This window comes from Apaloderma vittatum, unplaced genomic scaffold (assembly GCF_000703405.1).
Source record: "Apaloderma vittatum isolate BGI_N311 unplaced genomic scaffold, ASM70340v1 scaffold3576, whole genome shotgun sequence".
Taxonomy (NCBI): domain Eukaryota; kingdom Metazoa; phylum Chordata; class Aves; order Trogoniformes; family Trogonidae; genus Apaloderma; species Apaloderma vittatum.
In genome coordinates, this window is record NW_009722201.1 from 66,409 (window position 1) to 80,030 (window position 13,622).

General features: G+C 42.6%; 1 protein-coding gene across 1 annotated transcript in view; it reads right to left on the reverse strand.

Moving 5' to 3' along the window:
* DMD (dystrophin) overlaps positions 1 to 13,622 on the reverse strand; it is a gene marked incomplete at its 5' end in the record, with an annotated part of 66,687 nt that overhangs the window by 37,479 nt on the left and 15,586 nt on the right. The window contains 2 exons of the mRNA XM_009871673.1: positions 6,965 to 7,076; positions 9,193 to 9,359. Of these exons, the coding sequence (XP_009869975.1) occupies positions 6,965 to 7,076; positions 9,193 to 9,359 (279 nt within the window). The remainder of the gene's footprint in view (positions 1 to 6,964; positions 7,077 to 9,192; positions 9,360 to 13,622) is intronic.

Consider the following 13,622-nt stretch of genomic DNA (forward strand, 5'->3'; position numbering starts at 1 on the left):
AAGAGCTGTGGCCACACCAAGCAGAGTTGCCAATGGCTTGACCTCCGGAACTGCAAATTTTAGTCATTTATCACCATCACCTTACAATGTACTTACATCACCTTAAAGCAACACTGCTAGTGGGGAGAAAGGAGGAAAAAGGGAAGCTTCAAAAGCTCCTTACAGGTCCATGCCACATCTCGGATATCTCAAGAGGAGAAGCAATAATTAGATCAGAATTTGTCATTTCCACACCCGGCTCGGGGTACTCTCTGCGTGCTTTTTCTTCAACACTAAAATGGCTGTAACTGAGGATACCCGGCAGTCCGTGTGTCCAGCCAGCTCCTTCACTGGCTGGATCCTGACTCTTACCACACACTCACCATCTAGATCTTATGGACTTGTCAGTCTGTGAAAGTCAGACCCACCCTCGCGGTACATTTTCTTTCCAGTTTCCCTTCTCAGCCTCCTCTGCCATCAATATTTTGATCAAAGAGAAATAAAAAGCAGGTGAGAGCTGTTGAAAGCTCTTAGATCAGTTATTTCTTCCCCTGTCTGCTTAATCTGAAGCTAGCAGGCACTTAAGATCAATACCCTGAGGAAAGGACAATTTGCACAAAGTTTTCTACTCCCTTGCCTGCAGTCAGCTTTCCTTCCCACTGTAGAGACCAGCAGAGGAGTGCAAAGTGGAATTAGTTTCCTAAAAACCAGAACGAGCTGGGAAGAGTTCAAAGGATGTCTGTTGGGAAGATGCAAGACTTCTTGCGAGCCTGATTAAGAGTCGGGCGATTTTCTGAAGAATTTTAATGGAAGACTTCAGTTACTTTAGTCAGGCTGCACTCCCTTGTCTGCATCTTGCACACTCGACTCTGAAATACTGCTCCTCCACAGTAAATTAAGTTCTTCCTGACCCACATAACGATATTGCTTCTTCAGTGTATCTAATTTGAAAGAAAGAAATGAGGGAAAAGTTAATCTCTCTGACATTTTTTAATGAGCTCTATGCCTTCTATTTAGAGAGGAAGGAGGTGCTGGGACCCATCAGTCAAGCCAACCTTTGCAGAGCTGTTGAAACACAGATGTATATATTTTTAACGACTGCCTGAGTAAAAAAATTAAGGATGTCCTGAAAAATAATGTCCGGAAAGACCGAAATGCATTAACAGGAAGGACAAATGTTATCCCTGTACTGACAACACCTACAAGCTTCATGGACATCTACAAGCTGGAAGGAATGGGTCTCTCTTTCTGGTCAGTCGGTAAGAAAACTCGGTGTGAGAAATGATGGGCAGAGAAGTGACACAGCAGAACCTACAAGCCAGTACAACAGAGTCTGTATTTTCGAGGAACCGAGACAATGCTCGATAATATTAAGTATCACTTCCTCAATACATGAGAAATAAAGATATTTTAGGGAAGGCAGGGATTAGGTATGTCCAGAACACCCAGAGGGCTCCAAAATGGGATTTGCTGAGGTGGCCTCGTGTGCTGCAGCAGGAGGGAATTCCCTCTGCCCAAAGCCATCTGCAATGCCTGCTAGGAGAGCTCCTAACCAGGTCAGCATCAGAAGCGCACACAGAGCACATCAGCTAGGAAGAGAGAAAAACTTTTAGTATCTACTCTCGGTATAAATGGATTAAGCACAGCTTTCTGTCCAGTTTGTTCATCTGTGTCATGTATAACCATTCACTCCTGACTTGTCTACTGTCAATGTTGCAAGCACTTTCCATCGCATTTGACTGTAATCTGAATTAAGTGTTTTCAGGTACGATTAAAAATAAAAGATTCTTTGCTTTGACCTTCCTGAGACTGTTACCCTGCCTTGCTCCCCTGAACCTTTTGCATGACAACCAAACAGTAAAATGGTATGTTTGCACAGAAACATCCCAATCTAGCTGGCAGCACAAGAATCCCAAGAAGAAAAGATCTTCTAGTCTTCTAGTGAGAAGTACAAACACCAGACACTTTTCATACAATCCAACTGCCACTTAAAAAATGTTCAAGAAGCACAAGAAAGGCTAAGAAAATGTGATTATGTAGGCAAGATGACAAACTGAGGCTATTTTCAGATAAACTTTCTCATTTAATCCACAAATGTTTCATTCCACGAGATTTTTAGAGTAAAAGCATCCAAACCAAAATTCTCAGCAGAACTGGTTCACAAGGAAGAAACAGTGGGGTTTCAGCATCCCAGATCTCTTAAATCAAAGCAAGACATAGGCAGCTGGGTTGAGCATGTTCCAAAACTATTCCAAAACCAAAACTATTTAAAAGGAAATAGTTGTTACTCCCATGAGAGGAACTTTACCACCAACTGACTTCTGGTTTGGTTTGAGAAAATGCGTTGTCAAACCCCCATCCTAGACCTCAGCCTTGGCTGTAAACACCAGCTGTGGACAAGGTATCTTGATTTGACATGGTTCCTTCTAAGAAGGTGTTTCTTATGCTGATGTGTCACTATTTGTTAAACTCAAACACAAAAAGTATTCTACATTTAAATCTTTGCCTAGAAGTTGTCGTCTATGTTTTATCTTAAACCTCTTTAAAAGTCATAGAACTATTTAGGTTGGAAAAGACTTTTAAGATCACCAAGTTCAACCATTAACCTAGCAATGCCAAGTTCACCACTAAATCACATCCCTAGGCACCACTTCACTTATTTTAAATACCTCCAGGGATGGCAACTCAACCACTTCCCTGGGGCAGCCTGTTCCAATGCTCCACAACCTTTCCAGTGAAGAAATACCGCTCCTGGAACCCCTTGAGGCCACTTCCTCTTGTTCCATTGCTTGCTACTTGGGAGAAGAGACCAATCTCCACCTCGCTAAAACCTCCTTTCTGGTAGTTGTAGAGAGTAATAAGGTCTCCCCTCAGGCTAAACAGCCCCAGTTCCCTCAGCCACTCCTCATAAGACTTGTTCTCCAGACACTTCGCCAGCATCATTGCCCTTCTTTGGACATGCTTCAGCACCTCAATGTTCTTCCTGTTGTGAGAAGCCCAAAAGTAAACAAAGGATTTGAGATGCAGCCTCACCAGTGCCGAGTAGAGGCACACAATCACTTCCCTGCTCCTACTGGCCACACTGTTCCTGATACAGGCCAGGACGGCGTTGGCCTTCTGGGCCACCCCGGCCCGCACACTGCTGGCTCCTGTCCAGTCGGCTGTCAACACGCACAGGACCCTCTCTGCCAGGCAGCTCTCCAGCCACTCCTGGGCACTGTCTGGGGTTGTTGTGAATCAAGTGCAAGATGTGGCACTTGGCCTTGCTGAACCTCATACAATTGACCTCGACTTATCGATCCAGTCTGTCCAGATCCTTCTGTAGGGCCTTCCTACCTTCATGCAGATCAACACTGCACCCCAGCTTGGTGTTGTCTGCAAACTCACGAAGGGTTCACTTGATCCCCTTGTCCATATCACTGATAAAGATATTAAACAGGACTGGACCCAATACTGAGCCCTGGGAACACCATTTTTAACCGGACACCAAACGGATTTAACTCCATCCACCACCACCCTTGGGGCCTGGCCATCCAGCCAGTGTTTGATTCAGCAAAGAGCACACTGGTCAAAGCCATGAGTAGCCAGTTTCTCCAGGACAATGCTTTGCGAAACAGCATCAAAGGCTTTAATACAGTCCAGGTAGACAACATCCAAAGCCTTTCTCTCATCCACCAAGCGGGTCATCTTTTCATAGTGGGAGATCAGCTTAGTCAAGCAGGACCTGCCTTTCACAAACCCATGCTGATTGGGTCTGATCACCCGGTTGTCAAAGGCAAAGAAGGCATTAAGCACCTCAGTGTTTTCCTCATCCTTTGTCCCTGTTTCCCCCTATGTCCAATAAAGGATGGAGATTCTCCTTAGTCCTCCTTTTGTTGCTGACATGTTTATAGGAATCTTTTTTACTGTCTTTTAGAGCAGTAGCCAGATTAAGTTCTAGTTGGGCTTTGGTGCTTCTAATTTTCCCCCTGCATAACTTCACGACATCCTTGTAGCCCTCCTGAGTTGCCATCCCCTTCTTCCAAAGGGAACAGTTCCAGCCAAAGCTCTCTCTTCAGCCAGGGCGGTCTTCTTCCCCACCTGCTCATCTTTCGGCACATGTGGAGAGCCTGTTCCTGCACTTTTAAGATTTCCTTCTTGACGAATGTCCAGCCTTCCTGGACTCCTCTGCCCTTCAGGATTGCACATCTCTCTGAACAAGTCAGCTCTCTTTGAACAACAAATTGAGCTGTGTTGCTCTCAGGAATAATTGTTACAAGTTTTTCTGTCTAAATGAAAATTGGGGAACTGCCGTGCCCTTATTCTGCCTCAACCTTTTGCAGGAGAAGAAAGCTTATCACATCCCTCAGATACAGCACGAGTTCTCAAATCTCCCCCACACATAATTAAAGACTGCAGTGCTGCAAAATTCCCTGGAAGTAAGCACGGGGGGGAACAAAGTATCAAAACTCTTCATTGTGCACATCTAGCTATTGCAAAGACGTATCAGAGAAGGCATCACATGTCTTCTGTCTACCAAAATGCATTTTAAGGCAAGAGATTTGTCTGGAGGAATAGGAAAAAATGCTCTGTCACCTGCAAATCCCTTTTCATTCATTTACAAAACAATTACATACTAGACATGATAGCTTCAGTGGACGTCTTGTTCAGCCATATAGCACTTGGGTTTATTTTTTCAATAGCAGCAACACAAAAAAAATCAGGGCTTGCTGTGCATCACATTCACTTTTTTTTTCCCCCTGCAGTTAATCCTTCTCTAATTCAACTGGCTGCTGGTGCAGCCAGGCACGGCACATTAGCACGGGCTGCTGGAGTTCAGGATTCACAAAAAAATGTACTGGCTGTGAATGGTTCTTCATTCTAATCCACCAATTTGGATGCGATTTCAGGTTTCTGTTCACTACTGTGTTTGCCTATTAGTAATTCGTATTTTTAGGGACATCAGAAACCTGCTGGACCTCGTGTTGCAAGGAGGTGCTGCAGGCTGTGGGGGTGCCTCGCAATCCTTTTTCGTTTCTTTCTCTCTTCAAAACACGTCTTAAGAACAGGTTAAGAGAACAGTAGCAAGACATCGCTGGGCACTCTGCACCACACACAAATCTCCCAAGTCGCTTATTAGCAAGAGTAAGAGTGGTAAAGTGCAAAACAAAGCCGTAGTCAACTCAGCAAGGGGGTTTTCAGCTGCAGCTGGAAGGAATGTTCTGACGCGGTCGGCCGCTCGCTCGCTCTGCCTCCACTCAGATCACGAGATTCTGCTCTAGGAATGCCTGTGACGGAGAAGCCTGTTCAGGCCTGCCCAGGCAGCACCAGCATTTCCCTCTGACTTGTGCAGCAGTTCAAGCAAATCGCCCTTTGCAGCAACCTCAGTCCCTGGGGGACGACACTGAAAAGCAGTGGCCAAGGAGTACCGACAAAAAGCTAGCAAACACACATCAGTTGCCCTTGCAGAGATTCACATTAAATACTGCCATTTAAAAGCTACAGTGAATGTTAACAGATAAGATAATTAAATATCCGTAAATTAAAACTAACAAAATCCAATGGGTTTCCTTTACTATAATATGTTAGGGGAATAAATTTCTCTCTCTCTCTCTCTCTCTCTCTCTCTCTCTCTCTCTCTCTCTCTCGTGATTCTCTCTCTCTCTCTCTCTCGTGAGTTTCCAAGAAAAGTTGAGAGTCTTTCCTACATTTCAGCCATGCCTTTTTGTTTGGATGAAGATGTAAAGACTGTTCATATGGTTTTATGAGGCTAGCCTCTGATTAACTTTGATGCTTTATTTTCACCACTTATATCTGACCAGCAGATGAAAGCAAAAGGCTAAGGACCACCCCATTACATCAGGAAATGACAACCAGAGAGCACGCTGCTTCAAGACCACCACGAACAATAGCAAAGGCTCAGTCGTGCTGCACGGTGAAAGGACTGCTTGAGAGATCCTCTGATTTATGCCCCTCTTCACTGGTCACCCTGAGGAAGCACCCTGAGAGAGTAATACAGAATTTCCTTTGCCAGCTGTTGGGTATGAAAGAAATGTTTCCAAAAAAGTGACCCTTTTCAGAGCTGTGGAACAAAGGCGAAAACCCTCGCCACACGACCAATGGAGCAGCACATCTGCATTCAAGGAATCATAGAATGTTCAGGGTTGGAAGCGACCTCAAGAGATCACATAGTCCAACCCTCTTACCATAGCAGGATCCCCTAGGGCAGGACACACAGGAACGCATCCAGGCGGGTTTTGAAAGCCTCCAGAGAAGGAGACTCCACAACCTCTCTGGGCAGCCTGTGCCAGTGCTCCGTTACCCTCACAGTAAAGAATTTTTTCCTCATGTTGAGGTGGAACTTCCTATGTTCTAACTTAAACCCATTATTCCTTGTTCTGTTGCTGGGCACCACTGAGAAGAGTTTGTCTCCTTCCCTTTGATAGTCATCCCTCAGATATTTGCATATGCTGCATTGAACACCTCAGCTCTTCCAGTCCTAACCCATTCCTCTTAAGACCCTCCCTGGTATTTTACATCATCAAATGATCATACAGTACAAAGATACCACTAAATAGGAAAGAAATAAAAAAGGTAGTCATAGGGTGGCAGGGAAAACAAGTGAAGAGGCAACTTGCTGAAGAAAGAAAGAAAAATCTGACACCACTAAGGAGAAAACTGTGCGACCTAAGATATGAATGAGTATTCGCATAAATCACAGGCTTCCTGCAGGATCCATAAACTGAACTATAGCACCAACCACGGAACAAGTCATTAGCATGCAATAACACACAGCACTGTACAATGAACTTCAATTTCCCTCAAATCATTGGAGTATCCTGCACTAACCACCAGAAATTGCTGGTATGTGTAGTATATAAACAGTCATTTAATTAAGGGGGGGAAAGAAAAGCTACCCAAATGCAGCATTACCTTGCACACAGGAAATGAAGTTTTCCTTTCTACATAAGAAGGGACAGTAAGGGTCAGTAAAACAGCTACTTACTGGTGTGCAGTATTCCACCATGGGATAGTGCATTTTATGACCTTTTGCAACACGGCCAGAGAAGAAGCAACTTTGGCAGATGTCATAGTTAAAGTGCTTTAAACTTCTGTACCTAAAAGAAGGAGGGGAAAAAATCACTGCTTCAGAGCTTTGTATCTGAATGCTTCATAATAGCTTGTCAAGTTTTCTGCATTACTAAGTTCTCTTCCCTGAGATGACACAGTGTGCAATGCCAGGCAATGTTCCTCTGACACCAAGAGACAGGTATTGCTGCCTCAGGTGTGTAGCAAAGATCTAAATCTTACAAAAAATACCCCCACAACCACACCTAAAATATTGGGCAACAGTGAAAATTTTTGCACAATCACTTTCTCTTAACATATTAAAGACACTACCGTGCTTTTCGCTTCTTTAATGCTAGTTTCAGTTATTTTGCTCTTCATCATGATTACTAACACAGATTGTTTTGAGGAAGTAAAACTCAAATAAGTAGTCCCCTCCTTAACAACTCATTCAAGCAAACTCCTAAGTGCTGCACACAAAGCAGGAATTTGTTTGCGTCCTTCCTAGTATCCCTACCAAAACCATTCTCCTGTACGGCATTTTGTCTATACAGAACTCCAAATGCACTTCCAGGCCATTATTTAATCTCATCAGCTCTTTGAGGCAGTTAACTGTTGTATGTGCTATGCCGGAGTGCTTGAAAGAGCTGGAGGCATAAGGGCTGTCTTGTTCCAAACACATGAAGCAGTTCAGTCACAATGACCTCAAAAGAACATTGTTTTACACATACCGAGTCACACAGTATTAGCTTTCTAAAAACCTTCCAATACAGTAACTTTTTGTCAAGTATGTACACAGGGTTTCAATGACTTATGAAGCCAAAGAAAAAATCTGACATATTCTACTATCATAATAGATTTGTTATATAAATTTAAGAGACAGATGAGATCAGTCAAGTAAAATTAGACACAAATACAGAGCTCCAGTGTCCACTTCCCAAGCTCTTGATGGTTGCTACAGGCTGTCCATTCACTTGCCATCTTTTGATTTTTCAAGTGTTGCATTTTTCAGTTCCACCTACTTCTTTTTGGCTGTTTGTACAATACTGCACAAGTAATTCAGTAGTTCATCAACTGTATCTGAGAACAAGAAAATTAGACTTTGTGGATTTGTTGAACTACTCACAACCCTGGCTCTTCCTCAGTAATATTTATCATTTCCCATTTAAGACATTCAAGGGCAGTAAAAGCAGAAGGAGAAGAATTTAGATGATTAGAGGAATAGCCTCAGTGAAGAAAAAGTCAGACTCAAAACAAAGCAATTTCCCCTGTTTCCCACTGCCTGGGAAATTCCATAGCAGAGAGCACTGCCCCACTACATGCACCAAAGCAACATGCATGCTCTCCCAGGTTGGAGCAAAATTATGGCTTTTCTATGTGGTATTGCTTGCTAGTGTTTTCTGTCCGGGTTTTAGAAAAAAGAAAACTACAGAAAGCTCTTTGTAAACAACATGATATCGTAGAAGGAGAAATGCCAATGGTAAAAGAAGACTGTGCATAAAAAAAGACAGAAACCATACAAAGCAGCTATTGCAAAGCAAACTGATAAAACAAGTCTAGGCATAATTGAAAGCGAGTATTTACTTAGCTGTTAAGTGGATTCTCAATAGGCATGCCAACACACAGCTATTTTACAACAGAGTGACTTATTCATTGCCATAGTAACCACGGTGTCGGCCCAGATGTTTAAATAGCCCAGCAACATTTCCCCCACTCCAGGTTAATGATCCACCAGCAACATTCTTTCTCTGAGAAACACACATGTAGCTTTACACGTCTGAGAATTTTTCAAGGCACTTCCTCGCTTCATACCATGACAGAAAGCAATTCATCAGAGCCCAGTTCAGAAAATGTAACCGCATGTACAGGACACAATGAATGTAAAGCAAACAGTATTAGTTGTCCAATCCACCAACACCTTGGTTAAGGTGCGGAAAGACTGGGACACAGAGGAAGAGCCATGTCTAAACTGTAAAGATGACTTTTGTTGTCTTCAACCCTTGCATCGCTGCACCTGGTCTAGGTAGTACCCTCCCTCACATCCCACATTTATTTTATGCCCTGAACAACACACAGAAAATCAAGTGTGTGCTTTGCCTGGAAACAAGCGGAGCTCTTCATCCACCAAGCAGTAGTACACACAGCAGAAAGGGAGCGAGCCGGTACCTGAATCCAATGATCGGGCACTCCTTGCAGATGTTACACTTCGCTTGGTGTTTGGCAGTCTCAGCAGCAGCCACCCTGTGCAAGACGGGCAGCCACACCATGGACTGTGGCTCCAGCCTCATCCAGTCCAGAAAGAGGGCTGCTTCGATCTCTGGTTTGTTGTTGGCCTGTGATATAGAGAGAAGAAAGACAAGAGGCTGAGCACAAGTGATCTGCCCACTACCAGCTAATTAACAGTTCAAGCCGTTTGCTTCCCGTCTTCTCTGTTCCTTTTCCCTGAATATGCTCCAGCTTTTCCCCCAGTCCAGCCATCCATTATAAAAAAAATAAAAATGAAAAAAATTCTCCGGGATCCTGCCTTCAAGCCAAGAACTGAAAACTGTTATTAACGATTCAAATACTTTTTTCTCTTATTCACTATTAAAATAGACAGCACTACCATGTACCCTGTCACAGAGAAAATCATCCACTTACAGGATCACCTTTTATGCCTGATCTCATGCTTCCCATCTCTCTTATCTGAGCCTGCATAGTGCTGCTTCTCACCTATTTTAAAAACAGTTTGTGTCATCCAAGCCCTAAAAATTGCATGTCTTTTTATCAAAATTCCTTTCTCCTTAACATCCTCCCATTATCACACTGACCTTTCTTCAAAATGCGCGCCTGAGGAAATCAGTCAAATCCCTTCTCAAGGCCACTGTTGAACATGGAAACTGCCTCCTTAAGTGCCTCAGAATCCTTCTTCCCACTGTATCAGCTCTAAATTTCCCTTCACTGCCTGTAAACATAATATAGTTTTGTCCCATGCAGTTAGGCCAATTTAGCCTTATATTCCATAACTTCCCACTTTTGCCTCTTTGTCAACAGCAGAAAAGCCCATGAACACTTCCCATTCCCCTGTTTCTCCCCATCACATCCCAACCAGTGTGATCATTCCTGTGTGTCTCCCACAGTAACTGCGAAGCAGCTCAGTCACAGAGCTGAATCCCACTGTGGCAGGCACCATGCGTGCACCAAAAAATGATTTATCGTCCCTATCTCGCAGCACCTACAGTATGGGAAAAGAAAGAGGAAAGGGATGAGAAACGCGAGGCAACGGGGGACAACAGCGATCTCTCTGCATGGGTGGAGGTCACGTTGCACCAGCAGGTCAGCCGCTGCAAAGGACAGGGCCGAATAAAGGCAAAGAGCAGCAAAAGGATTTTAAGAAAAACAGTGAACCGACGGCGTCAGTGTTTACGGGGAACGTCTCTGTGGTGTGCAGGCTGGTGTGGAGCTGTCACAGGTTATCTGCGGAGCTGGTTTCAGTGCTGAAAGCGAGGGGGTGCATCAGGTGGAAACAGTGAAGGGCTGTTCTGGGGCGGACGGGAGGGCCCAAGCGATGAGGCGAGATACTGCTCCCAGCTCCATTTCTTTAAACCATCACTACGTGCTAATTCAAATTCCTTGAGACATTTCCTTCCGTGCTACCAAAAAGAAAGAGCATACTTATGGGCTGAATATATTTAAATCCTCTGTTTTCCTGTTTCTCTGGGCTTTCAAATACAGCCCTCTGCGGGCCAGTCTTTTATATTTCAGACTTCACAAGGCAGACTGCCTTCCTTTGTGGTTCAAAACCTATTTGAAGCATTTAAATAAATAATAAGCATTAATGTATCATGTACACGGACCAAGATGAACAGGGGATTGAGTGCTGGATTGGTTTTTTACGCTTGCTCTCAGTTACTTTTCTAGTTTCTCATGAAATATGAGTTTAGTACAACCTCGCTCAAACCCCACTCAACTAAAAATGCTAGTAACAACTTTGGAGAAAAAAAATATCACAACTGATCTAAAGGAAAGCAAGCTATAGCAAAAAACAATTAGTTGTGTGGTTCTTTTTTTTTTTTAAAAGCTAGCACTGTTTATAATCTTGACAAACAAATTAACTGATCAATACTTGAAGACTGAGAAAAATGGTAAGTCTCCCAGGTAGAACCCCTGGCCACAACAAAGACGCGTGGAAAAAAACCCCCAGAATATCTCCCGAATAAAGCATTGCACTAAAATTTACTCAAAATGCTTCTGCGATGGTTTGGTTAATTAGAAACAAAGAGGTTTTTTAGTCAGGGATTTCTTCTTGAGATACTGGTTTGGGAAAACATCTAAGGACTCCTATGACTGCATTTAAGGTGCATGTATATGAATTTCTAATACAGTCATACACATATTTTCTAGATGTTTGGGGTAAAACCACCAAAGCACAACACAATCTGCAGCTATTCTGATAAAGTCCCTCACAATTTAATATCCACCACAGGTCTTAGATGAAACACAATAACCTTTCTTTTTTCACCTATTGTAGTATTTCTAGAGACTTGTGCTTTAAATCCTACTCCTCTGCTTTTTTAATGCAGCTAGAGTTTAGGAAACCTTCCAAAGAAAAAAAAGGAGAGAAAATCAAAAGTACAAGGAAATCCAGCAAACACTGGTAAGAGAATTTGCTCGGAACTGCAGATACTCTCTTCCGCTGCAAGACATCAGTGAATTCAATAGGTTTAAATTAATTCTAGAGCTCTTCTAAGAGAAAGGCATATATATAAAAAATTATCATCTATATGTCTGTTTTTCAGCTAGCATCCAGAGCAGTAGAGGGGCAGGAGAGAGACCTTCTGTGGCTCACTCCCTGAGCCAGCATCGGGCAGGAACTACACTGGCAAAACATCACCCTTCTGCCTGTTAGACTACACCTTCCATACAGAGGTCCTCTAACCCTCAAAAAAATTTTAAGAGGATCTCTTTAATATGCTGTTTCTAACAGAAAAACACGAAGTGTACAGAAATGCTGCAGTGCAAGCTGCAGTCAGCATAAGAATGAGCTGCTCAAAGTATTTGTATTTGTATCTGTATTTGTAGCTGCTTTAAATTTGCAGGGAAAACGTTGCGGCGATGAAAGACTTTCTGTAACATCCAAAGATCTATTTTAATTTTGCAGTCACTGTCAGTTGCCAGCAATCCCAGTAGCTGCCTACCCAGAGCTCCGCACGCTTTCTGGACAAAAACCTGTGCTCAGAGAGATTAGGTGCATTAAAATGTATCAGAACTGGTTCCGAATTATATTACATGAAGATTTAAAGCCATGTGAAGAAAAGCTGGTCAGGGTCAGACAGTACAGGACAGACAGTTCTCGACTGTTCCCTGAGCTGCTATTACAATTTTTTTAATAATCTCTAAATCCGGTAAGGCAGCAGCTGAAGATTTTACATAAGAGAAAAAGTCTGAATTCATACAGTTTGCATCTGAACCAACAAAACCAAGCTGTAAAGAGTATTAATGGTTCTTCTCTTGTACACACTTCTGTGCAACTCCCAATTTTTATGGTAATAATAGAGTGAATCATAAAGTAAAATTCATAAAGCCTTTTCCAGCTTACAAGTAACAATTTGTTATGGGGGACATTCAAGTTCATTATGCTCCAGACATCTGTTTTTCAGTATTTATTTTGTAGAAACAATGGGAGAATAGGAAGTTGGGAGGTGCTAGCATCTGTATGCAATACTTGGGAGTCGAATATTCTGTTCTTCTCCCCGCTCTTCTTCTAGCTAGTAGTTTAAAAAATATTCTATGCTACATGAAATTTTTCTAACCATAGTATGAAATATGCTCGAAAGTACAGTCATGATTTTTCATGAACAATGTAATATGATTTTGGTTAGAGTCAGACAACATAGCACAAATTTCTGATAATATTTTTGGTGAGCTATATTCTGTTTATGTGCAGAGTAGGAAATTAACTGGAAATAAACTACCATTGTTAATTTAATGGTGTTTTTCATCCAGGATAAAAGCTTTACCTTTGTCTAGGCAAAAACCATTTTGGACAAATCAAACTAAGAAATGGGATTCTTACGACTTGCTAAAGTTTGAAAAGAGCAAGCCACGAACAGCAACCCTGTCTCCCTCGAGTCAAACCAAACCCTGTTCAACCCTGTCTTCCACTCTTGAGTGGCTTCCTCAATACATTTGTGCTCTCCCCATTGCTGGCTGGTAAGAAAACAAAAGTCAAGAATTTATCGTTTCTGAGACAAGTGCTGTTTTATGGTTGAGAAAGAGAGGATTATTATAAAGGTAACTTTGAGTGATAGAAACAGCTTAAATCTGCCTCAACCCTTGGAGCAGACATTGAAGATCAATACTTTGACCCCTTGCATTACACTTGATTGCACTGACTACTCCAGTCAATGTTTCCAGTGTCGTGGCAAAGAGTAATAAAATAAAAAACCATGAACCCAGAAGTGAATTAGTACAGTTTTATTATCATCTACGCTTGAAAAACACCATCTTCCTGGCTCCCCATCCCCCTAAATGATTTTAAAATAGCTTTTTAAAACAGTTCACTTGTAGGACTCTTCAAAAGTGCCTCCCACAGTTAGGCAGAGGTTCACAAAATC